Source organism: Globicephala melas, chromosome 3 (genome assembly GCF_963455315.2).
Source record: "Globicephala melas chromosome 3, mGloMel1.2, whole genome shotgun sequence".
NCBI classification, from domain to species: Eukaryota; Metazoa; Chordata; class Mammalia; order Artiodactyla; family Delphinidae; genus Globicephala; species Globicephala melas.
In genome coordinates this window covers 168,156,259-168,181,068 of record NC_083316.1, presented here as the reverse complement: position 1 = coordinate 168,181,068, position 24,810 = coordinate 168,156,259, and the positions used below count along the sequence as shown (strand labels likewise).

The following is a 24,810-nucleotide window of genomic DNA, read 5'->3' as shown; positions in this document are numbered from 1 at the left end:
GCCTACTTTCGATCCGTCCTCCCCCAGCAACCCTGGAGGCCTTACCCCACCGACCCGATTCACCAGCACCCCTAGGAACCCCGTCAATGCGGTCTCACTCCTTGCAAACGGCAGTCGGCTCTGTTAACAGACATTGGTCAGGCCCACAGCCTGACGTGTACAGGACTGGCCCAACGATGGGGCTGCCTGTGACTGCCAGCGCCGGGCGCCCACGGGCCAAGACGCTGAGTCACAGTTCACCCGTTAGGCCCCCTTCCCCCTCTGAAGCTCTGGAGGGAGCTGGGGTACCCACAGAGCGACACCTCCATCACTTTTAGTTATCTTTTTTATTCTTTTCTAAATCAGGAAAGACTTTGGGGGCAACTACGAGGTGGCAGAAATCTGGAAAGCTGGTTGGAACAGCTACCAACTTGTCTTCTCTTTGGTGACCACAGGAAAAAACAGAGGAGACTTGAAGGGTCTCCCTAGGAAGAAAAGGACCCAGAAGTTCCCAGAGGGCCACAATCCCCCACCTTCAGCTGCACCTTCTCCAGAAACGCGGGGCTGGTGTGGCTTGCCCCAGGACCGCTGCTCTGTGAGAACCCTTCCTCTGCGACTTATCACAGATAAATATCGGCTTGTTTCAAGCCTTCAGGAAGTATTGGGGTTGTGGGGAGACTCACAGCTTCATCTTCAGAGAGCCTGCAGGAGGGGAAGCCTTAGAAGCAGCCCTGCCCTCCACCACTTCCTACTGCCCGATGGCCCAGAGGCAGCCTTCTCCGTTGGAGGTGGTACAGCCCTGAAGGCGGAAAGGCTGGGTCTCGGGCCTCGGACCTCATGCAGACCCCTGCAGGGGGCCTGGCTGGACACCCCAATGGCCACCAGGAGTCAGGACAGCCTCACCCCCACCATCTCATTTCCGATCAGCTGCGGTCGAACGGTTCAAGGCCCGAGACAGTGACGTGCCTTGGGTGGTCACTTCTGATTTGCTGGGCTAGCAGAGGTGACACAGAGCCACCCGCCCACATCTGTCGGCCTGCAGGCATAGGGGAGCGGGCCTTATTTGCAGGATCTGCTGGGGCTTCAACCACAGGACAGCTTGGAAACCCAAGGCTTCCTTTCTGCCGAGCGAGTGTCAGCTCAGGCTGCTGCGAGCTGTCAGAAGTCTCTGTTCCCCGAAGCACAGAAGAGGACTTGGGGGTCCCTCCCAGGGGGCAGGGCACGCACTGCTGAGGACAGGCTGCATGGCCTGAGGCTGGAGCCGCCGGGGCGGGGACCCCACGAGAGCCACTGGGCCCAATAGCTCTTGCGGGCCGGGACGGCCACCTCCAAGGGGCAGATGCCAGGCTGGGGGCACACACGCACCCCAAGGGGGCAGCCCCCTTCTCTTCTGGTGAAAGTCACCCACGGCTGGGGGTCCCTCTGAGGGCCTCGGAAAGGAGCAAAGCCAGTGCCCGACACCATGCCCGTCTCTCAGGGGTTGGGCCGCCCTCGCAGAGGCGCCCACCCCGGGCTGGATCAAGGCTGACACCCCAAGGACAAGGCACAAGAAGCACAACCGGCACGTTTGCTTTTTCTTTCCCTGTTTTGTTTCGGTTTTTTTCTTTAAACCTAAGGAAGCAGGTTCTGAGAAGACAGTGCAGCGGCGTCGGCCTCCCCGGGCCCAAGGGCCACGCGCGCATCCCCACGGAGGGGGCAGCCGGAGGGGTGGGATGGGGAGCGGGTCTGTCGGTGGCGGGACCGTCAGACGGCAGTGCGCGTGGGCGTGCTGGGCTGGTTCAGCCGCAGCGTTTTACACAACCAGCCGGCAAAATCCACTTCTTCCACCTCAGACCGCTTGATGAAGGCGTGGTTCTGAAAGGGAAGGAACGATGTGAGTGGCCCCGCCCTAGCTGGCTGGCCGGGTCCCCACCCCAGAGCAGGGAGGCCCGGGCCCGGGGCCACGCGGCCTGGGACGGGGTCTCAGGCGACGGGGGAGGCCACTCTATGCCCCCTGGAGCTCAGGGTAACGTGGGGTCGGCTCACCCTCTGTGGGGCGTCCCGGGCGCTGTGGGGTGAGGAGCAGCATCCCTGCCCCGACCCGCTTGACGCCAGGATCCCCCCGCAGGTGTGACAACCACACACGTCCCCAGACGTGGCCCAGGGACCCATGGGGGCAGAGTCACCTGGGTGAGAACATCTGATCTGGAACCACGGAACTCTGAGGATAGCAAGTGTCCTACATGTCCTGTCCAGGCGGCAGCCACCGGCCGCTTGAGGCTCCTGAGCCCTTGAAACAGGGCCCGTGTGGCTGGAGAGCAGGATCGCGCCTCATCCGTCAGTTTAAGTAACTTTAACAGTCACCCTGACAGCGGTTCCCGTTCGGAAGGGCGGGGGTCTAGGCCTCCCACGTGACATCCACCTGTTATGCCAGCTGGGGAGGCGAGACCACCCCTACCTCCCTAAAGGTGGGCACAGGCTTGGGTGAAACACCAAACCAAGGGAACAGGACTCGTGGTCGGGAAGACAGTCAGCCCCACACGGCCCACAGTGTCACGCAGGCAGAGACGTGGATGTCGTCCCGCACTGTGTGAACTGCGTGGAGCTGGGCGGGGGGGCGGGGGGGGAGACAATGGCAGATGTCAAAGTTCACTCCCCTGTTCCGTGGGTCTGCATGTTCCACAGTGAACACGTGCTTCTTATGTCGTGCGTGCCCTGAACACACGTCACTGGACTCAGTAAGGAGCTTCTAGAAAGAGGCAGATGGACGCAGACCCCTTCCCACAAGGCACTCCAAGCCAGGCTCACTCTTGGGGCCACAGAAAACTGACTACAGCTGGGACACACAGGCTGCAGCCACAGCTAACAGAGGGGTGGGCTAGACAGGGTGCCTTCCTGGAGGCGGTGCCGAAGCAGAGGCCCACAGCTGGGGGGAGAGCAACAGGACACATCCCAGAAGGAGAAGGGCCATCCTGTGCAAAAGTCCTGAAGTGGAAAGCAGGAGGGAGGGCCCGGTGGAGGACATGGTGGGGAGGGGGGAGCGTGGTCCTGCAGGCAGGGGCACAGGAGCCCACCAGAGGGCGTGGCTCGGTTATTCAAACTACTGCATCGTGACCACCCTAAGAGGCTCCTTCTCTCCCGTGTGGACACCTGAGGTTGACAACTAACGTCTCACGCCTGTAGCTGGCAGTGTTTTCTCTCTTCGAGCCACAAGACGCATAAACAAGGGGCTGACTCAGCATCGGGGGTGACTCAGGTGGTCAGGCCTGGTGATGGAGGAAGAAGGCCTAACGTCCACAGTGGACATGGGCGGAAGGCACTGTGACGGTCACCCTGAGGCTGGCAGGCAGCCCTGCCGGGGGAAGGCCAATGCCGGAGACCACCTTGGGTTTTCAAGGACGTTGGACAGTATGGGTTTAGAGGAAGGCAAACACCCCAGTGGTGCCCCCAACGCCTTGGAGGCCGGCCATTCTGAGACACAGCCCTAGCCCCAGGCACACGGGCCCTTCTGTACCCCGGGGAGCTGAGAGGACCATGGCCGCTCTGCATGGTGCCCTCCAGCAAGCCAGGGCGACCCACAGGGGTTCTCCAGCTTGGCCAAGAGACATCAGAGCCAGCTCAGGTGTTCACTCAAGGCGAGGAGGGCCTGCCAGGGACCTCTGGAAGTCCAAAATCTGTGGGTATTACTCACCATGAGCATCTTCAGATCTGCTCGCTCTGCTGGGTTCTTAATTAGGCTGTGGGTTCCAGGGGGTGGGAGAGAGAAGACAGGCGGGCAGTCAGTGGCCTTGGGGGAAGAGGCCTGCATCCTGCTGCCCTTTCCTGCCTGGCCCCCGTGGGTGAGGGGCTCCACCGCCACCCTTGGGTGTGAGAGCAGGATGCCCCGGGAGGGCAGGGCAAGAAGCTGAGACCAGGACAGGAGGGAAAGGGGAAGAGGGTGGGAACTCCCCCCCCACGCTGCTCCATCAGAGGCCCAGCAGCAACCGCTGTTGTGGAAGCGGAAGTTTTCCCTTCACGAAAGAGGAACGGTCTAAAAGGTCTAAAAGGAACGGTCTGAAAGGCTGCTGCTCAAAGCAGTTCAGGGCTGAGTGGCAGTTCTTCAAACTGGCAACCTCACAGGGCACAGATAGGTTTACGGGGAGCGCTGGACGCACAGTCACAGGCTGGCTGCGAGGTACGCAACCCTGGGCCGCAGCGTCGCGTCCTGACGTGCAGGGCGCTCAACGGGCCGGCCCTCCGGGTCCACAGCCCGCTCGCCCGAGGCCGCGTCACCCAGACGCTTCAGAGGGTGGGAGGGCCACCCCCCAGAAACCGGCTCCGAAGGCCTGCCTAGGAGCCACGGGTTACGGGCTTGAGGGGTTAGGACACCGGGCTGCCTGCTGGCAGAAGGCAAGGCGGGAATAGCGTTATTTCCAGAGAGCCTGCCATCCTGGCTTGCGCGGGGTTTCGGGGACAAGCTGGGGGTGGCAGCTGGACGCCGTGACTCAGCAGCCTTGGTGGGGGGTTGGCGGAGGATCTGGGTTCTCAGGTGAGCTCCAGTCCCGCCAGACGCCGCCACTGCCAGGCATCCCCGAGGCCCCGGTCGTCCCAGGAAGCAGGCCGGGCCGCCTGGCCCCTGCCCCACCCGCCCCGAGCTGGCGGCCATGGCGTCTTACCATTTATTTACGAACTCCTGGAAGTCCTGGGTGAAGATGCCGTTGGGCAGCTTGGGAGGAGGCTGCGGGCCAGGACAGAAAGGCGGGGGTGAGAGCTCAAGGATGCTTCTGGAATCAGGGAGAAAAGGCGCTTCCCAGCCTGTGCCTCTGAGGACAGCTCGGCACTTGTTGGGGACCCTCAGGATGCACCCTTCCTGGAGGCAGAGGGCGCCCACCACCCCCCTTCCAGCAGCTTCCCCGGGCAGCCCTGCCAACTGGGTTGGCCTTTTCCCAGAGTTTCCTTCAAAAGCTCTTCTTGTTCGGGGACCACGACTGGCTCAGGAGTGAAGGAGAACAGGGCTCATCCTCATTTTATGGATGAGGGTGGTTACTCTTGACCACGTGCTACACGGTCTGGGCCACTACCCTCCGGAAGTGCTTGGAGAGAGCTGCGGGTCTGCCTGAAAAGAGGGGGAGCCTGAGGGGCCTGGCCCCTCACAGGTCCCGGGGTGGGGACAGCCGTGCGCAGGCTCAGGCCCCGTCCAGGAGGGCAGTGGGCCTTCTTCCTGCTCAGGGGCGGGAGGTGCCGGCGGCCTCCCTGGAAGGACGTGCTCACCGGGCCTGGGTGTCGCTGCCAGGTGCAGGGAGAGCTGTGTCACCGGAACCACCCTGCCCTGTTCTGTCGCCACTGACCCTGCTCTGAGCTGCTCACCTCAAGACCCAACCCTGGGCCAAGCTTGGCCACCCCAACTCCAAAGGGCCACTGGAAACACACTTCCATCAGAGAAGGGCCAGGAGGGTGACCCGGCCACGCCGAGAGGGAGGGCTGTAGGGTCAGGTCCTGCTCGGCCCTGTCTCAGCTGCAGGCCTGAGGAGCCCACTCCCATCCTTATGCCTGGATTTACCCATCTGTACAATGGGAGTATCCATGCTGCCCTCTCACGTGGTGGGGAGAAGGACTGGGTGGGTGCCCTGTGCCCCCTTCCCAGAGAGGAAGGTGATGCCTCAACTTTCCCTGAGGAAGTGGGATGATTTATGACTTCACCCACAGGGCCCCAGCGCTGGGCCATTGGGCTCAGAATGAGAATTTCGGGTTCATCCCCGTGAAAAGATAAAAAAAAGAGCCCCCTGGGGAGGGGAGGTGTGCGCATCCTACTGGACTCAATGGTCTCCACAGCTCCCTGAGGCCCCTTCCCGACACAACCCACAGTCTACACATCGAACGCTCTTCTTTCTGGGGAACACTTTCCAACGGGAATGGCTTGATGCTGCTGCTGTGGAGACCCGCCTGCCAGCAGGGCCCCGGGCACGCACCTCGTTCACGATGTAGTCCAGCAGCTCAAAGATTGCCATGGCCGGCCGGCTGTCCATCCCATGACCTGCCCGGGGCAGAAACAAAGACGGATGAGACGGGCAGGTGGGCACCGTGCTTCCGTCGGGCGGTGGGGCCTGAGCGTGCTGAACGCAGCCGAGCACCCTCTTCCGCACCCGGCCCAACCCAGAGGGCAGGCTCCTGGGCCCAGCTGCCTTCCTGGGAGAGGAACATCTCTCCTGAGCCTCTGGTGAATTAAAAAAACAAAACACCAGAACGAACAGGAACGCTTGTTGAGAAGGCACACATCTGGCAGGGGGCTGGGCTGTGCTAAAGCCGACCCCCTGCTCCCTGGAGTGGGGGGAGGGGCCACGGGGGGCCGAGCAGGCAAGGGCAGCAGTGTAACCTGGCACGGACCTGCGGGCTCAGGATGGTGGCTGGCTGGGATGGCTGACCCCTGTCCTAGACCCAGCTGGCCAGGCCCGCCTTTGGCAGCTGGACTTTCGCCTTCTGTCCCCTGTCCTGAAATGGGCACGTGGGCCACGGCCGGGGCTGGGGGAGGTGCTGGCAGGCCGAGCGGCCTGGCACAGCGCCCCGCTCCTCCCCGCCTGGAAGGTCTGAGCACCGTCTGGGAGTTGGGCTGGAAAGGGAGGGGCAGGGCCGGGGCCTGAGGACACAGATGTGGGAGCGGGGGTTCTCCCCTCGGAGGAAATCAAGACACCCCAGCAGTCTGGGTGCGGCACCAGGAAAGGGGAGGGTCTGGGCTTGAGAATACTGTGAAAACCGCCATCTGACGACCCAAGTATCCGTCAGCGGTAAATAGATACCACACGGTGGAATATTATGTGACCATAAAAAAGGAGCGAGGTACGAGGTGCCACGAGGCACCGATACTTGCCACGGTGTGGACAGATCTCAAGAACACAATGCTCAGTGAGAGAAGCCAGACACAGAAGGACACACAGGGTGTGTGATTCCATTGATGGGAAACGTCCAGGACAGGCAAATCCACAGACACAGGGATTGGGTTCATGGTTATCAGGGGCTGGGTAGGGGACAGGGTTTCCTTTTGGGGTGATGAAATGTTCTGAAATCAGATAAAGGTGATGGTCGGACAACCTTGTGAAGGTATAGAAGTCCAGTGGGTTCTAAGCCTGAATCGAGTGGACCATATGGTATGTGAATGCTATCTCAATAAAGCTGTGAGAAACCAACCAACCAACTGCAGTCCACTGCATGGTCCTTTGGGCTCTCACTCAATTCAACTCTCTTCCTGTCACTTGACTTAAAAAATAAATAAATTGGGCTTCCCTGGTGGCGCAGTGGTTGAGAGTCCGCCTGCCGCTGCAGGGGACACGGGTTTGTGCCCCGGTCTGGGAAGATCTCACGTGCCGTGGAGTGGCTGGGCCCGTGAGCCATGGCCGCTGAGCCTGCGCATCCAGAGCCTGTGCTCCGCAATGGGAGAGGCCGCAACAGTGAGAGGCCCGCGTACCGCAAAAAAATAAAAAAATAAAAAATAAAATAAATAAATAAATCCCAGAGTCCTACGCGCCCCTTCCTAATTACACCACCTGAGCCATGACCCTCACCCCTCGCCAGCCCCCAACGTGGTGGAAGCATCGGCCTGAACCTCGCAGGTGGCTGCCTGAGGTACCGGGAGGCCCCTGGGAGCCCCGCTGCCCTCCCGTACCTCTGCTGTGTGCTGGGCTGAATCTAACCAGCCACCCGAGACCCGAGTCGAGTTGCCTTCACTTTGGGCTCCCTGAAAGGCCTGGCCCAACACAGCAGGACGGCCACTGCAGAGTCCAGGTGTGGGGCAGAAGACTGCCTGCTGGACAACCCTTTCGGCTTTTCTGTACACTTGAACGTTCTCGTGATAAAATGCTGGAGAAACCACCCGCCACCCCACGGCTTGGCTGAGGGGCGAGTGTCTCGACCCCGCCAGCTGGCAGCAACAGGTGCAGCTGCCCCAGACAGGACAGTTCGAGGCGTTGCTTGCAGCACTGTCCCCAGAAGCCTCAGGACCATCTGAGGACTGCTGACCGCAGTGAGCGCGGCCCAGGGGGACAGGTGGAGCTAAGAGGGGCCAGAGGGGAGGCAGCTGCTGTCCCCAGGCGCCGTGTGCCCCATCCAAACCGGAAGTCCCAGTCTCAGGCCATACCGCTGATGGGGCGTCCGGGGGGTCTCGGCCGCGGCGAGATGCTGTGAGGCTCTCCTTCCGCGCCGTCGACCATGGGCCGGCCAAATATGGCCTCCAGCTCCTTGGCGTCCGGCGGGGGGATGGGGTACCTTCCAATGGACAGCTCCACCAGGGACAGGCCCATGCTCCAGATGTCTGACTGCACCGAGTAGTGAGTGCCTTGCAGCCGCTCCGGCTGAGGGGAGATGGGCAGAGACGGCCCGAGGGAGATGGAGGGGCGCTGGCACCCTAGAGTGTCCCTGTGGTCCCCCTGCAGCCCCATCCCGCTTAGGGACACAGCGGCAGAAAGCCATTCCGCCCCCTCCCTCCACCTGCTTCCAGCCGTGCTGACAGCAGCCCCTTAAAGCCCCGCAACCCAAAGTGCTTCTGGAGAGCGACCGACCCAGGAAAGACGCCGGAACGTCTCCTTCTCCCAACAATCCCAAGACGGACTTCTCAGAATCTGCTCTTAGAATCAGCCAGATGGGGACTTCCCTGGCGGTCCAGTGGTTAAGACTCCACGCTGCCAATGCAGGGGGCGCGGGTTCGATCCCTGGTCGGGGAACTCAGATCCCGCAGGCCACGCGGTGTGGCCAAAATAAATTAAAGAGATAAAAATGAAAATAAAAAAATAAAATCACCCAGATAGTGCCTAAAATAACGGAGGGCTAGTCGATTGGCTCAGAAATTAACTGACTACGCTCCCCGAGCGGACAGGAACCAGGCCGGCGTCTCCAGAGAGACAAAAACCCAGATGAGAAGATGATGGAAACTAGAAATTCGAAGGAGAGAACAAAGCCCGCAAAAGAAACTATACTACAGGGAAGGGCAGGCTTTTGGAAAAGCTTCTGGAAAACGGGGAAGAGCTGATGAGGGTCGGGGTGGCGGTGGGGAGGACGCTGGAAGGACTCACAGACATGTAGGACCGCGTGCCCACGAAGGAGTTGGCCATGGAGTCGATGAGCTGCCCGCTCACCCCAAAGTCGCACAGCTTGATCTCCCCTCGGGAGTTGACGAGGATGTTGGATGGCTTCACATCTGGGAGCAGAGCCGGCGGTGTGGACGCTGCGAGTCGCCGTCAGCCCCTCCCGGCCCCGGGGCGCCCGTCCCCTTACCTCGGTGCATGATCTGGTGCTTCTCCCGGAGATACGCCAGGCCCCGCAGAACCTGCAGGGAAGCCGCAGGGCGGTGCCGTGAGGGGGACTGTCCTCTGGACAGGCCCGAGGCCCAGGCCGAAGTGGCCATGTGACATTGACAACATTCTTTGGGTGGGTACAGTCACCCACCTCCCCAACTCTCACACGGCCCCCCACCCTTGAGGAGGACACCGCTCTCCCCTTGTCTGAGGAGGGCCCAAGGCCCTGTCAGTAGGGCTGTAAGTGTCCAGTCAACTGCCCCGCCTCAGGGGTTACCCCAGCCCGAGAGGCATCCTCTGTTGAGCCCTTTGGTGCCGGGACCGTGCTCGGGGCCCCCAGGTTGACGGCGTGAAGGATACAGGGGCTGTTTCACTGAGTTAGACAGGTGACACTCGACGATGGCAGCACTGTGGGACAGTGTGTGCCTGGCGCCGTGCCACGGTTCCTCCTGCCACCCCCATGCCTGTATGGGGCACGGAAGTATCACCCCCACTTCACAGGCAAAGGGACGCCACTCACTCAGTCCCACAGCTGGTGGAGGCTGGCACAGGCACCTCTGCCTCTTTGCCCGGAGGCTGACGCCCACCACTGGCTTCCTGAGGCTCCTCGAGCCTGGCCGTGTGGAAGGGGGCAGAAGTAAGAAGAAACCCATGAGAACGCAGGGCCGGGAGCGCGCGCCCGCACGCACTTACCGCGATGCTGACCTTCCCCAGGATCTCTTCGGGGATCCTCTTGGCTTCTTTCAACACCTGGTCCAGGGAGCCACCGTCCTAGGGGCAGCACAGGAGAGAGAGGTAGAGCTGCCCTGAGCCGTCGCCAGGCAGGGCTCCCCAGAGGGACGCCAGAGTGGCAGGGAGGAAAACGAAGCATTTCCCTGGTTCCCAGAGAGCTGGTGCTCAATTTCCTCCACGGAAAACAGAGGCCAGACCACAGCCAAAGGCAACCCACTGGCTCAGAGCAGGGACTCCCGCGGCCCCGGCCACCTCTGGGGCCTCAGGAAACGGAAAGGGTGCCAGTGTGCTCGCCAGGCGGTCCATCCTTCCCGGAACTGAGGCCCGTGGCTGGACGGCGTGACTCAGCCTTCCTGAGGTTGCCACGGCAGCGGCAGGCGGGCAGTGCTCCATGAGGCCTGTGGCTGAGCCGCCCAGCTTGCAGCCCGAGCACCAGAGAGCGTACCTGAGCCAGACCCGCAGCTCTGGGCCTGGGTCCCCTCCCAGCAAGTCAGCCGCAGCCTCGGGAAGGGGAGCGCGAGCACAGGGGCGCCGCCCGCAAGTGCCCGGCACAGATAGAAGGCCAAGCCAGCTCCGCCAGGAAGGCCTGATAGCCGAGGGGCACGGGGGAGGGGGAACGATGGCTCGGCCCCCTGTCCTGCCGGTGTAGCCACTGCTCGCCACCCTGAAACTGGGATGTTCAGCAAAGGACGTGACACAGGGCACCCTAGTTGATCCCCTGACCAGGGCATGGCCCCAAATCCACACGATAACGAAGAAGTGACAGAAACCAAGTATCTTGTGCAAGGTCACCCGGAAGCAAACCTGGAGACCAAAACCCCGGGTGTCACCGACTGGCCCAAGGCGCCTCTTCAGAGATGGGCTCCGAGGACACACCGAGGCCCCCCCAGGATGCCGGCAGACCGGAGCTGAGGCTCGGGCATGCGGTGGGAGGTGGCCAGCATCTGAACTCGCAGCTGGGTGGAGAGCCTGTTTTCTCTCCATGCTGCTCTAGGGCTCCTGTGGCCACCAGCTGTCCCAGGAGGCCTCTTATTCCGTTTGAGGGGGCGCGAGAAGCCTGCAGCCTCGGAGACGCCTGGTCCCCCCTCCCTGGCACTCTGCTCCAGCTGTGCTTGGGGAGAAGGGCCGCGGTGGGAGTTGTGGAAAACCCCAGGCCCTCCAACGCTTTGGGAACCCACGAGGGACTCTGTAGGCTAGCCCCAGCCTGAGGACGAGGGGGCTGTGCGTGCAGTGACGGCGGGTGCAGCCGGGGAGGAACCCACGGGACCAGGAGGTCCGGTGCACTTGGTCGGCAGGCTGCCCGGCCCAGCCCTGTTCTGCGTGCAGGGCGAGATGGGAATTCCACTTTTTTTTTCTCATTTTTTTGTTTCATCAACCTTAAAAGGTTTTTTTTAAAAAAAGCGTTCGTAAAAAAAAAAAAAAAAAAAAAAAAAAGCGTTCGTGATCCCTGCTCCCTGACTCAGCTCCTCATACTCTGAACTTTCCGTAGGATTGTAGTATGTTTGCTGGACGACATTCAGGGAGAACGTCTCCGCAGCGACTACGGTGGGCCAGGCCCCAGGCTGGGGTCTCAAGGCGACTCAGGACACATCGCGGGTCCTCTCCACGCAGCCCCACTGCCACCCAGCCCCTGACGTCAGCGTGGTTCATCCTCCGTGGGGTGCAGAGCTGATCCAGAGCTTTAAGTCTATCTATCTATCTATCTATCTATCTGGGGGCTCACATTATGCATACTTTCCTCTCGGGGGATTTTCTCATCCGGTGCATATATGCTGCTTTCACTTCTCCCCTGGAAAGCGGCCTGGTGTCATTCTTCACCTCCCCTTTGCTGACGGACGTGTTTGATTTTTCATTATTGTAGAACAAGGGAGTGCATTCTTCAGTAGATTTGACCAGGACCCAAGAAAATACCAAAAGCTGCCTCTGAGTGGTCAGTCGGCTGCTCCCTGGCCGCTCCGGCCCTGAGACACCCGCTGTCCGCTGGTCCCAGCCCCTAGTTTCCCCAGGAAAAGGAATAGGTCTGGGCACCGGGGAGCCGCCAGCCCCGCTGTTTCCCGTGCCCACAGGTGAGTTTCTCCTGTGCTGAATCGGGGCTGCTCGTCACAGCCAGCGGGCCTTTCTCACAAGCTGGAGCTGGAATCTACCCGGTGGGAGACCAGAGTCAATTCGTGCACGACCCTGCGTAGAGACGAATGCGTGCCCTCGACAGGGAGAGAAACGGAGGTGATGCAGGAATTCGGGGAAACGGTGGCGGTGGTGACAACGTCACGGCTGACGCTCCGTCAACATTCGCGGACCAGCTCGCCCCGTCCTCATATCTTTGGCCTGACAGACAAGGTGCGAGACTCGTCCAGTCCCGCATGAGAGGTGGGGGGACTGCAAGCGTCCTCTCGCCGCCATGGGCGAGACCCTGCAGGGGACCATCGGGCACGAGGACACTGGTGTGGGTGGCACAGGCCCTCTCAGCGCTTCCCGTCATCTTGTCCTCCTCACGCCCTCCCCGCCCAGCAGCCACCCACCACTTAAGGCTCACCTCCATGGACTGTAACCCGTCAGCAGAAAGAGGGGCGCGCGGGCCACACCCGAGCCCGTGTCCTTGCGTTTGTGTGCCATCTACGCGTTCCACTGTCGTCATATGCTCGCTATGAAAGCGAACAAGAAAAGCCCGACCGTGAAGCTCTGAAGGACGAACATGGCAAACAAAGAGAATCTAGCATCTCCCCTGCATCCCAGCGGTTCCGTCTGTGCGCTGCTGGGGTGCAGGCGCCTCACCTGGAACTGATGCTTTACACCCACCAAGAACGGAGGGGGAGGGGGTGGGGCTGTGATGCTGCCTCTTTTCTTTTTTTTAGACCGTGCTGTGTAGCACGCGGGATTTTAGTTCCCCAACCAGAGATGGAACCCGTGACCCCTGCAGTGGGAGCATGGAGTCTTAACTACTGGACCGCCAGGGAAGTCCCATGCTGCCTCTTTTGTACAAGGCCAAGAGGGGCCTCCAAACTCTCAGGGTATTCAGGGAGCAGGGATGGAGGTAGCTGAAGTGGGGACGAGCAGGGGAGGAGGGGGGAAGGGGAGAGGGAGGGAGAGAGACAGCACAGAAGAGGCTCCCCTCAGACCACAGCAATGTCACATCCTTTTCTCGCCCTGATACTCGTCTGTGCAGTGTCGACCAGGTGGGTGGGCAGATACGACTGCCCTCTCCCAGGTGGGGAAGGGGCTCCCACGGGGCAGTGCCAGGCGGGAATCAGGCAGCCAGGTTGGGGCAAGGCAGTGGGGGAGCCCTCCCCCCGGCCCACATGCATTCCTCGCGGGCTCTTGCTCAAATTCGTTTCCTGCCTTCGTTACAAAACCATCAGAGGGGACGGCAAGCTGGAGGCGAGGCGTAACCACAGCCACCCGCCAAAAGCCACGCGGCATCCTGGTTTTGCAAGGGCCCTGAACAGCCGGGAGCGGGCAGGGCCCTACCTGACAAAGGAGGCATGGCAGAGGGCCGGCGGCATTTCCTCTGGGGGCCTTCGGCTCTGACCACTTCTGCTTTCGCGTTACACCTGATCCCACCCACTTCTGAGCCTCGAGACCAGAGCTCCTTAATGAGGGGGCACATCAGAATCAACCATGGTTTAAAAGAGATGGGCGGCCGCCCTCCATGGCAGAGGCCTGGTCCCATGGGTCTGAGCTGGGGTGCAGACCCGGGTCCCCAGACCACGCAGAGGGCACTTGGGAAGGAGAGATCAAGTGTTTAGTCGCACAGCCCGGCGGCGGGCCTCAGCCCTCGGGCATGCCTGCTTAGGTGCAAGGACTTTCAACGTTGCATTACTCAGAAAGCCGCGGGGACCGGAAACAACCTTAGTGTCCACCAAGAGCGTTTCATAAATTACCCAACAGGTACGCAGGGACGCCAGGGCGCTAGACGGAGGGGAAAAAGACGGAGCCGGCTCTGTGCCAACAGAGAGTAACGTCTACCATGGATCCGGGGAAAAAGCAACGTCGGGAGGAGGGTGTCTGGCGCTTAAGAAACAAAGGGGTCTACATGCACACACGGCTGCACTGCCTCGTCCACCTCCAAGAGGGTCCCCCGGGAACAGGACGGGGACTCCGGGGTGGGAGGGGAGGCGTCCCGGGCCCCGCCGCACTCACCATGTGCTCCATGCAGATGCTGATCTCGCCGTCGCTGTAGAAGGCCCCATAGAAGCCCACGATGTACGGAGAGTTACACTCATGCAGCACCTGCAGCTCACGGATGATCTGGTTCCGGATGGCTGGCTTGATCTCCAGGTGGATCAGCTGCAAGGGAGAGGGAGGCGGGGTCAGGATCGGGCCACTGAGGGGGGCCGGGAAGGAAGGGTGTCTATGTACCTGAGAACGGGGAACACACACCCACACACAGACTGGAGCGGGAATGTTCACAGTAACCGGCTTCACAGCAACTGAAAGGTGGAAGCAACCCAAATGCCCTGAATCAACGGAGGAAGGGACAGAAAAATGTCTCTCTACGCCCTGAACATCACTCAGCCGTGAAATGGGGTGATGCACAGACACTCGCTGCAATGTGGATGGACCTTGAGAACATGACGCTCAGTGAGAGAAGCCAGACACAGAAGGACACATGGTGGGTGACTCCACTGATGGGAAATGTCCAGAACAGGCAAATCCACAGAGAGTGCATTCCTGGCTGTCTGGGGCTGGGGGACAGGGGAGTGACTGCTGATGGGGATGGGGCATATTTTTGGGGTGATGAAAATGTTCTAAAATTGATGATGGTGATGGACGCACAGCTCTGTGAATATACTAAAAATCAGTGTATTAAATACTCTAAAAGGATCGCTTGTATGGTAGGTGAAGTACATCTCAATAATGCTGTTTTACAAAAATATATCATCAGAGGCAACATTATTCACTTGGTTACAGGGGGAGCTCTGTTAATCAAATCATACAAAGGGCCAGCCTTTCCCAGGAGCAGACCAGGTAATGCCCTGTCCGATGCGGCAATTACTTCACCTCTGCGCCCCTCCGCCCCTTGGGTTTTCTGGACCCCTTCCCACCCCCGGCCTAGAGAGAACAGATAGCCTTCCACTGCCACCCTAGGATCCTAGCTCCCCTTCCCCTTGAGTTCAAGTCAGCAGAGAGGACTGCCACCAAATTCATCGCAATATCTGGAAAGGTTAGAAAAGAAAGGATCGTCCACAGAGATGCAGAAAAGACAGCTGACAGACAGCCAAGAGCAACGCCCAGCTACAAACCCCAAATAGCCAAGATCCCCCGTACAGCGGGGGAGAGTCAGGCTGCGGGTGCACGTCCTGGTTCCTTCGAGTCCTAGATGCTACAGCCATGGTGATAAGACAAGAAAAGGGTGCGATTTCCACCTGTCCATCAGAGAGGCGGAACCAGATCCCCGGTACCTGAAAATGACCACTATCAATTCAACAGACATTTCTGTAGAGTCAGTTACACTCGGGGCTGGTGACAGGGAGAGACAGCACAGATGGTCCTGCTTGGAGGAGACGCACCACCAGGAGGGGGAGAGACACAGGCAAAACAACCCCGCTGTGGTGGAGATGCTGATGGAGGAATCACAGAGGGGGGTCCAGGGCTCAGGCGACACTCAGGCCGGGCCTCGAAGGACAGGTGGGACTCTGCCAGATGGACAAGGTGGGGTGGGCATGCCGGCGGAAGGACAAAGAGCTGCCTGTTGGCGGGCTGTGTGCCGAGTTCATGGGGGCACGGGGCGTGTGTGGGGCACCAACGACCTTCAAAACCTTGAGAACTGCAGCAGCTCCCAGCGAAACGGTGCCTGGTGCCTATTCCGCCCCCAGGCAAAACCTCACGCCTACACATGAAGGTTCCCCACCTGACCCAGCCTGCAGAGCAGAGCTCTGGCTGTGGGCCCTGGGACACCGCACCTGCCCCTTGGCCACCACCAGCGGGACGGTGGAACACACCAGAACCCAGGTGCTCTCTCCTCCATCGGCCGCCCCTGTGAGCACGTGCACGCAGACCCGCTTGGAGAGGGCGAAATGAGGGTCTGAAAGCCAAGTGCTGCCATCCGTGTGCAGCGCGGCAGGTTCATCCTGCAAGCCAGGCGGGAGGGCACAGCGAGGTGGACGGTGGGCAATGCCAGCGTCAGGATCATCAAGGCCCAAGAGAAATACAGCACGGGCCACCAATTTAATTTTGAATCCTCTAGCTGCTGCGTTCAGAGTACAGAGAGACAGGTGACATGAATTTTTCATGTATTTTGTTGAAACTCGGTGTAGTGTATCAAAAATTGACTGTTTGGACGTGAGGGCGATGTAAAAATATTAATGACTTTTTCACACGGAGGCCGTGAAACCTGGTTTGTGTTTCTGCACGTACGGTGCGCCCTGTCTGACATCGACTGTGTTTCAAGGGCTCGGCCACTGCGTCTGACCAGGGGCAGCCATCGTGGACAGCGCCGCTCTCGACAAAGAACTTCAAAGGAGCCGCAGATGAATCACTGGGGTGGTGGGGGTAGAGAAGCAGAAGTGGGGGAGTTGGACAAAACTGGACAGATCTGGACAAATCCCAGGGGTCCTGGAAGCCTGGAGTCAGGGCCTTAATGTGAATAAGGCCAAAAGAAGTCAGAGGCTTTCCAGAAAAATATGGTAAAGAACGGATGCAGGGGCGGCTGCCATGTGAAGTGAGCCTCATGGATTACCTACGAACCACCACTGAGGGGGTGTGGAGAAAAAGCAGGAATGGGACGAGGGCCACGTTTCTGAGCACTGGTGCTTGCGATTCGCCCTGACGATGATGACCCATAGGGGTTGGAGAGTGGCGGTGAGAACTGCCCCCATTGGGCTGACCAGCAAGTTCAGGTTCAGAGACTTAAATGACGCCCCCAGGGGCACACAGCTGGTGAGCGGTCAGGGAGGGTTGGGGCCTGGCTCATGGAACGCCAAACAAAACCCACACTCTTTCCACGGCAGCACCTGGGCCGTGCGAGCTCCAACAGCTGATTAAATAAGTACGGTGCTAGGAGTTCAAACCCCATCTAGGAGTCTAAGGGTGCTCCTACTGCAGATTGGGGCATTCGAGTTAGGGATGGGGGCAGGGGGCACAAACTAGGTAAAGAGGGAAATGGATTGCGGAGGCGAGGCCTTGACAGCTTCCACTGGGTCAGCGTCAACTGCAAAGGGAGGACCCGAGAGGGTTCAAGCCCAATTCAGACACCGACCCAGCTAATCCTCAGTTTCTCAGTAAAACAGAGCTGTTGGCCCATGCAAATGAGAACGTGCGCACCGGCTTTGACCCAGGGCCATCACTAGAAAGAAGGCAGCTAGGGTTAGGACGTGGCCTTGGGCAGGTTTGTAACCTCCATTCTGGAAGCATGCAGATGCCGAGGGGAGGGACACACACACACACACACACACACACACACACACACACACACACACACACACACACACACACACACACACACACACACACACACACACACACACACACACACACACACACACACACACGAGGCTGAAAACACATCCCTCCGCTCAGAGCACTGGGAAGTTGGGAGAGCCCCACAGGTGCAACACGGTCACCGAATTCTTCGCGGATCTCTGCCGGTCCCACTGACGCAGAGGTTGTGTGCCCAGGGCCCCGCAAGGATGCGGGAGGAATCGTGACACCAGACACGAGTTCAGAGAACATTTACGAACGGACGAGACAGTGGAAATGGAGCCCGGTTCTTGCGGGTCTTAGGGACCTGGTGTCACTGCTCGTGTCGTAGTGGTCAGGATAATCCCCTGCCCATCACAGGGGCTGGAGGGACGCCGGCCCACAGCAGGATCTGTGCAGGCCTTCCAGAATGTGTGGAATTCCTACTCGGCTTCCCAGGAATTCGGAATTCCACCCAAGGTAGTGGAGGAAGGACGGAGGCCACTGTTTCTCAAAAACCACTTTGACATGTCAATTTTCCCACCTGTGTCCTCAGCTGAATACAGGCAAACAGAGCTCCTGGGAGAAATGGCACTCTGGGAGCCCTTGACCTCCGCAGACCGGCCGAGGGCTCCAGGGCCACCAGGGAGTAAATTCACGCCCTGAATTGCATGACTCTGGGTGCGGCTGCACAGGCCACAGGCAACTGGAAGGGGTTACGATTGATGGGGAACAAAATCTGAGGTTCACTCCCCCCAGTTTTTAGAACTTTTTTTTTTTTTTGCCGTACCACACGGCATACGGGATCTTAGTTCCCTGACCAGGGATCGAACTGGGGCCCTTGGCAGTGAAAGTGCTGAGTCCTAACCACTGTACCTCCAGGGAATTCCCTTTCTTAAAAAAATTTTTATTCTATTATTATTTTTTTTTTGGCCAAACCGCGCAGCATGTGGGATCAGTTCCCCGACCAAGGATCGAACCTACGCCCCCTGCAGTGGAAGCTCGGAGTCTTAAGGGCTGGACCACCAGGGAAGTCCTCCCTTTTTTTTTTTAAACCTTTTATTTTGAAAGGATTATGCAAGCACAGGAAAGCTGCAAAAACAGCAGAGAGAGTCCCGTGTGCCCTTCACCCAGCTTCCCCTGGCAGTGACGCTGTCTGTGACTGAGGCCTGTATCACAGCCAGGACACAGACATCGGGGCAGCACCACTAACTAGACTACACCTGGGCCCCCCAGGTTAAACCCGTAAGCCTTACTTCGCAGGCTTTCAGAAAGCCGTAGACAAACTCTCAGATTTCATGGTTATACAAGGCACGTCAGCAGCCACCTGAAAGAGTCCTGGCTGTCCTGAGAACCCTCCGACCCTGACGAGCACTCTGACCTGTACACTCTGTTCCCAAGTCCCTGCCTTCCATCACCGTCTGAATTTCACATCTGCTCTTCCACTCCCTGTACTCTGGGCGATGGCAGACCAGGGATTTCGGGGGTTGCTCTGGTTTTGAAAAGGCTGCCTGTGGTAAGCAGACAGAAATAGAAAGCATGTGGCTGTAGGTTTCAGGAGGGAGGGCGGGGCTCTGGAGGCAGGAGGAATAGCTGCTGCACTAACCTCCCCCCCCCGCCACATGGAAACCGAGTGCATGGTTCCCAGGAAAGGCGGGCCCTGCGCAGATCCCCCCGGGGACCAGGGTGGTCAGGTTTCCAAGAACGCAATTTGGAAACTATGGGACGATGGGCTTCCAGAAAGGGGGCTTTCTATGTCTGCAGGAACACGTCTGTGGGAGCTGAATCACGTGTCAACTCAACGTCCCCCAGTCACGTGTGCAGGAGCCACCATCCCCAGGTGGTGACCTCCTCTTCTCCACTCCCGATGTCTCTCAGGGACCCTTCCCTACATGTAGCAGGGAGGCTGCACTGCGGCACAGGAGCCCCGATGAGGGACTTCTCAGCACCAGGGTTTGCACTGAACAGGGAGGTGATGGTTGATTTTGTGTGTCCGCTTGGCTAGGCCACGGTACCCAGCTGTTGGGTCAGATGCCAATCTAGATGTCACTGTGAAGGTATTTTTTAGATGTGATCTAACATGGAAATCATCAGACTTCGAGGAAAGCAGGTGACCCTCCGTAAGTGGGTGGGCCTTATCTAATCAGTTGAAGGCCTTAAGAGAAAAGACTGAAGTCGCGCTACCCCCACCCCCCGCAAAGAGAGGATTCTGCCTCCAGATTCCCTCTCTCTCTCTCTCTCTCTCTTTTTTCTTCTTTTTAAATTTTTTGGCCACACCGCAGCATGCGGGATCCTAGTTCCCTGACCAGGGATCGAACCAGCGCTCCCTGCAGGGAAGCCCCTAGGACTCTCTTTGGACTCAAGCTGCGCCGCCAGGGAAGCCCCCAGACTCCCTTTGGACTCAAGCTGCACCAGCTCTTTCCTGGGTCTGCGCCCACTGGCCCGCCCTACAGATTTCAGACCTGCCAGCCACCACGGTCCCTGAGCCAATGCCTTAAAGTACCTCTACCTACCCCACCCCCTACACACCCCTAGTGCTTCTGTTTCTCTGGAGAACCCTGGCTACTACAGGTGGCTCGGGTACCCCGTTGCCAAGGGACCGCCCTCCCCCACCCCACCGATGTGGCCGTCGCTACCAGCAGCCAGTCCTGGTCGGCAGGGCCTTCTGGTTGTGAAGTCAGGCGAAGCCCGGCTCTAAGGGGTCTCGATTCTCCTCTCTTCCGTCTGCTACCCTTCTCAAGCGAGTCTGTTCCCGGAAATCTGAATTTCAGACATCCCGCAAGGCAGGGGGCGGCCTCCAAGAGAAGAGCTGCGTGGGACCAGGCTGCATCACCACATTCTAACTAGAACCCACGTTGGTAGGGGTGGCCTCTGAGCCTGCGAGCCCGTCAGAAGGCAGAGGCCGGCACCCTTGAGGCCCCTCTCTCCTGCTGCCAGGGCACCTGTCGCCACCGCTCGCACCCGCAGAGTACGGGGACAGAGCCGTCACCCCACCGCCAGCTGCCTCTCACCTTTCTTGCCATGATGAGGCCCGAGGGTCTGTGCTGGACCTTGGTGACCACCCCACCGTTCCCGGCTCCCAGCTCCGAGATCCTTTCAAAGTCATCGTCCTTGAGCTCCCCGACCTTGGCCTTCTGGGTGAGGAAGGCTTCCAGCCGCTTCTTCTGCTGCTCGTCAAGTTCTAGCTCCTCTAGCTTCTTCTGCAGGTCCACCAAGTTTGCTCTGCGGAGACCCCAAGGGCGAGGGTTAGCCAAGACTGCATGTGCTACCAAAAGATGACTCAGCCCGAGCCGAGGTCACCGTGTGTCCACTGCACATTCCAGGCCTGGGGTTTGTAGCTGGGAGGTGAATCAGACCTGATTCTGGTGCTTGAAGGGCCTACGATCTCATGGGAAAGAAAGACCACCCGCAGACACACAGCTGAGGTCCCTGAGAACTGGGGATGCCGTCCCTCTCCCCCACTCATAAAGGTTAGGAGACCTCAGAACCTCGAGGACCAGCTCTAGCTCAGTGGCCCTGCTCTCAGACCCGGGAGCCCTACCTCCTGACACAAGAGCTCTGGACCACATGGGAAGGAGACAAGGGAACCGGAGATACAAGCCTGGGGGTCGGGGAGTGAAGCCCCAGGTCAGGACATCTGTCTTTCACAGGGATGGAGGAGCAAACTCATTTGGAGTGGCCTCAGAGCAAAGAACTAGAACCAAGAGGCAGATGACAGAAGCCGTAGCATCTGTGCCTCTAATTCACACGAATTACACAGAGGCACGGGCGGAGGAAAGGAGAGGGGCATAATTTAAACAGTGCAGACAATTCCAGGGCATTCCTTTCCAGCAGCATGCTCTTATTATATCTTGAGCGTTACTGTAAACAGTAGGCATTTATACGTACATGCATTCCTAGAGCTGGTTATTAAAAACCAGCCATGTGGGACTTCCCTGGTGGCACAGTGGTTAAACATCTGCCTGCCAGTGCAGGAGACACAGATTCGAGCCCTGGTCCGGGAAGATCCCACATGCTGAGGAGCAACTAAGCCCGTGAGCCACACCTACTGAGCCAGCGCTCTAGAGCCCGTGAGCCTCAACTACTGAGCCCGCGAGCCACAACTACTGAGCCTGCACTCTGGAGCCCGTGAGCCACAACTACTGAGGCCCGCGCACCTAGAGCCTGTGCTCCACAAGAGAAGCCACCGCAATGAGAAGCCCGCGCACCGCAACCAAGGGTAGCCCCCGCTCGCCGCAGCTAGAGAAAGCCCGTGCGCAGCAATGAAGACCCAACGCAGCCAAAAATAAATAAACAAACAAACAAATAAATAAATGTATATAAAAACCATGTATACTGCACTTTATTGGGTGATTTCAACGAACTTTCAAAGGACAGGTTGACAGTTAGCTATTTTCACGAGTGCCTTGACTCTGAACCAAATCCTGGAGTAAAACACTGTAACAGGAAGGTAGACGCCAGCTCAATGCTCAGTGCGCACGAGCACTAACCCGAGGCTGCCCAAAAGAAAAAGAACGTGAGCTATGTATGCAATTTTTAAAATTTCTAGCCACGTTAGAAAATGTTTATCTGGTGAAATTAGTTACTCTGGAATATGTATTATACTTACAGCTCCCCTGAATTTGGACAAACAAGCCACATTTCAAGCGCTGGCTGTGGCCAAGGGCTCTACCCAAACAGTGAGTGCAGCTCTAAGGGAAGTCACTAGAGGAGAATGGGCCACCTCCAGAGGTCCCCACTCACCACTCTCCAGGGCACTTAAGCCAAGGTTTACCGCCCACCTAGGGGAGACCCCCCCGGGGGAATTCAAGCAGGAGACGAAGGGGGACACTGGAGTTCTGGCAGGAAACTTCCAAGGCCCAAGTTCAACCATGACTTGCCTACAACTTAAAGAGATGTAAGCAAAAGGGCACACAGGAGCAAGATGACCTGCCGCTGGGTGATGTCACCTGAGCTGGTACCTCGAAGAGGTCGTTGGGAGGTAGGGGGCTAGGTGCCACTTCCTGAGCAGGTACAAGAGCTTTAACTCCCACAATCCTCCTGGGAGGCACCTCTCTTGTAGACCCAGCCCACCCAGGAGGGACAAGGCTCAGAGGTTCAGTAACCTGCCTGAGGGTCACAAGGCAAGGAAGTGGCAGAGGCTGGAGCAACACCTATGCCCTTCCAGCCTGCAAAGCCTGTGCTCATAGTAGTGGTCCCCTGAGCCAGGACCTGGATAAAGGGGGAACAAGAAGGACACCGATGGACAGAGAAGGAAAGGCAAAGGAAGGAATGTATGTGCCACGACCCCTTCACCATAGGAGTGAAGAGGCAGCTCTTGCAGCCAGACCCTCAGACCCTGGAATGTGTCCAGCCTGGCCTATGGCATCTAAAATGCATTCTGGAGTCAGCTGATTAAGCCATTTTACATTTCATGGCAACTCCACTGTGGTTATTTAAAAAAACCCTGGAATTCCAAAGGCTGGCTTCTTCTGGGGGAATTCTTGAAGGGATGGAAATCACAAATCACATTAAAACAAAAAGAAAAAAAGAGAAGAGAATATGATGAAGGAGATGTCTCGTAAGAATAAGTGGAGTTTCTGAGAATCAGGAACACGTCCCCACATTGAGCTGCACCCTCGGGGACTGAGAAAGATGTGAACTCACACACATATGCATCAAGGCGCTCCTCCTTCATCTGGTCGCAGGAGGCCAAGTCCCCTGAGAGGCACCAAACATGCCATTCGCCCATCACACCTGGTTCTCATGGGTCACACCACAGGCAAGGCGCACGGCACACAGATCCCGGCCACGGACCTCTGACACCAGCCTGGCCGCTCCGGCATGAAGAACGGGAGTGGGGAGGTCATAGGGACATGCTCTGGGGCCAAGCGGCGTGACCTCACACAACGCAACTCTGCCATCAGGTAACCCCAATGCCCCGTGCTTCTTTCTCTGTCCCCTTCCTTCCCCTCAAGTCTTCCTGTCCCCCTCCGTTGCCTCAAACCCAATCACACTTCTCCAGCCCCTCAAGGCTTTGCTAATCCATTCGATCCAGAATCTCTGTTCATCTGCTTTCAGGGGTCCCAGCAGGCTCCCGACTTCTTTCCTGCTGGGTGCCCAGTTCTCCCCACCCCTGCCCCTTCAAATCTCCCTCGCTCCTTGTTCCCCCCCAAGCCTCTATGCCTCCTCCAGGCCTCCTAACCACTCTCCCCAGGTTCAGCTCCACCCTCCACCAGCAGGGTCTTCTCAGGCTCCCTTCCCCCCAATTCCCTGAGGACCCTCCCCACCCCTCAGGGATCCCTCCCCACCCTCAAATCTCTCAGGTACCCCCTTCCCCTTTTCCTGGACCTCCTTACCCCATGCTCACTCCCAAGAACCCCGCTTGCCCCATCCCCTCCTCTCAGGAACCCCACGTGCCACCGTTCTTGGAATGCAAGGACCCCCCCCCCGCGCCTTTCCCCGCACATCACTACTCAGGGACTCCTCCTCCTTCCTCCCATTTCACTATTGCGGACCCCTGACCCATCCTCTCCCCTCAGAAACCCTCCCATCATCATCCTGGCTGCACTATTTAGGGCGCCACATTCCGGTCTTCTCCCCGCAGGGACCGATTCACTTACTCTGAGACGCTCCATCTCATCTTCTCCCAGCAAGAACCTTCCCCCAGCCCGATTTCACCATTCAGGGACCTCCCTCCCGCCGACAGCGATACTCCGAGCCCCTCACCTCTCCTCTCCTCTCAGGGCCCCCTCCCCGACCTTGCTACCCAGGGCCCCCTCCCCTCCTTTCAGGGACCCCCTTCCCCGATCTCGCAACTCTGGGACCCCTCCCCCGTCCTTCCCACCCAGGGCCCACTCCCCCGTCCTCTCATCTCCTCGACCCCCTCCCCCGACCTCGGTACTCTGGGACCCCCATCCCGTCCTCTACCCGGCCCTGGCCCTGCCCACTCACTCGGAGGCGCCCTCGCTGGTGGGGGACGGGCCCTCGGCGATGGCGGGGTTGATGGTGAGCGCCGGCAGCACCGGCTTCCTCCGGGCCAGCATCGGGGATCCGAGAGCCGGCGGCGGCGGCGCCTCTAGCCGGGGCCCATAGGGGGCGGGCCGGGAGCGGGCGGCGCCGACGCGAGCGCGGGGCTGCGGCCGCGGCCTAGGCCGGCGCCGGTGGGGCGAGGATGGGCGGCGCTGCGGATCGGAGCCGAGAGGCGCCAAGGGACGCAGGGGCTGAAGCCGAGGGATCGGGGCCACGGCAGCCACAGAGGCCGGACCGAGGCTGACACTGCAGCCGGAGCCCGGGAGGCAGAGGGAAGGGAGGGGGAGCTACGAGATCGCGGGCCTCTCGCGATAACCAGCGCCGGGGAGCCGAGCCGGGCCCCGCCCCTCACCCCGACGCGTGCGCACCAGCCTGAGGCCGCCTCCTCGAAGGGAAAAGGGGAGGATACCGACTCTAGGCGACGCATGAAGCATGCGCACTCGCTCGTCTCCCA

General features: G+C 59.2%; 1 protein-coding gene across 1 annotated transcript; it reads right to left on the bottom strand.

Annotated features, from left to right (window-relative positions):
• Positions 1–307: 307 nt before the first annotated feature.
• Positions 308–24,676, bottom strand: MAP2K2 (mitogen-activated protein kinase kinase 2). Its single transcript, XM_030879295.3, has 11 exons — positions 24,279–24,676; positions 20,357–20,567; positions 14,088–14,234; positions 9,912–9,989; positions 9,199–9,250; positions 8,997–9,121; positions 8,066–8,279; positions 5,907–5,971; positions 4,614–4,675; positions 3,650–3,695; positions 308–1,833 (listed from the first exon to the last, which is right to left on the bottom strand). The coding sequence occupies exons 1-11, from the start codon at positions 24,368–24,370 to the stop codon at positions 1,723–1,725; spliced, it is 1,203 nt and encodes a 400-aa protein (XP_030735155.1). The 5' UTR covers positions 24,371–24,676; the 3' UTR covers positions 308–1,722.
• Between the last annotated feature and the right edge of the window lie 134 nt (positions 24,677–24,810).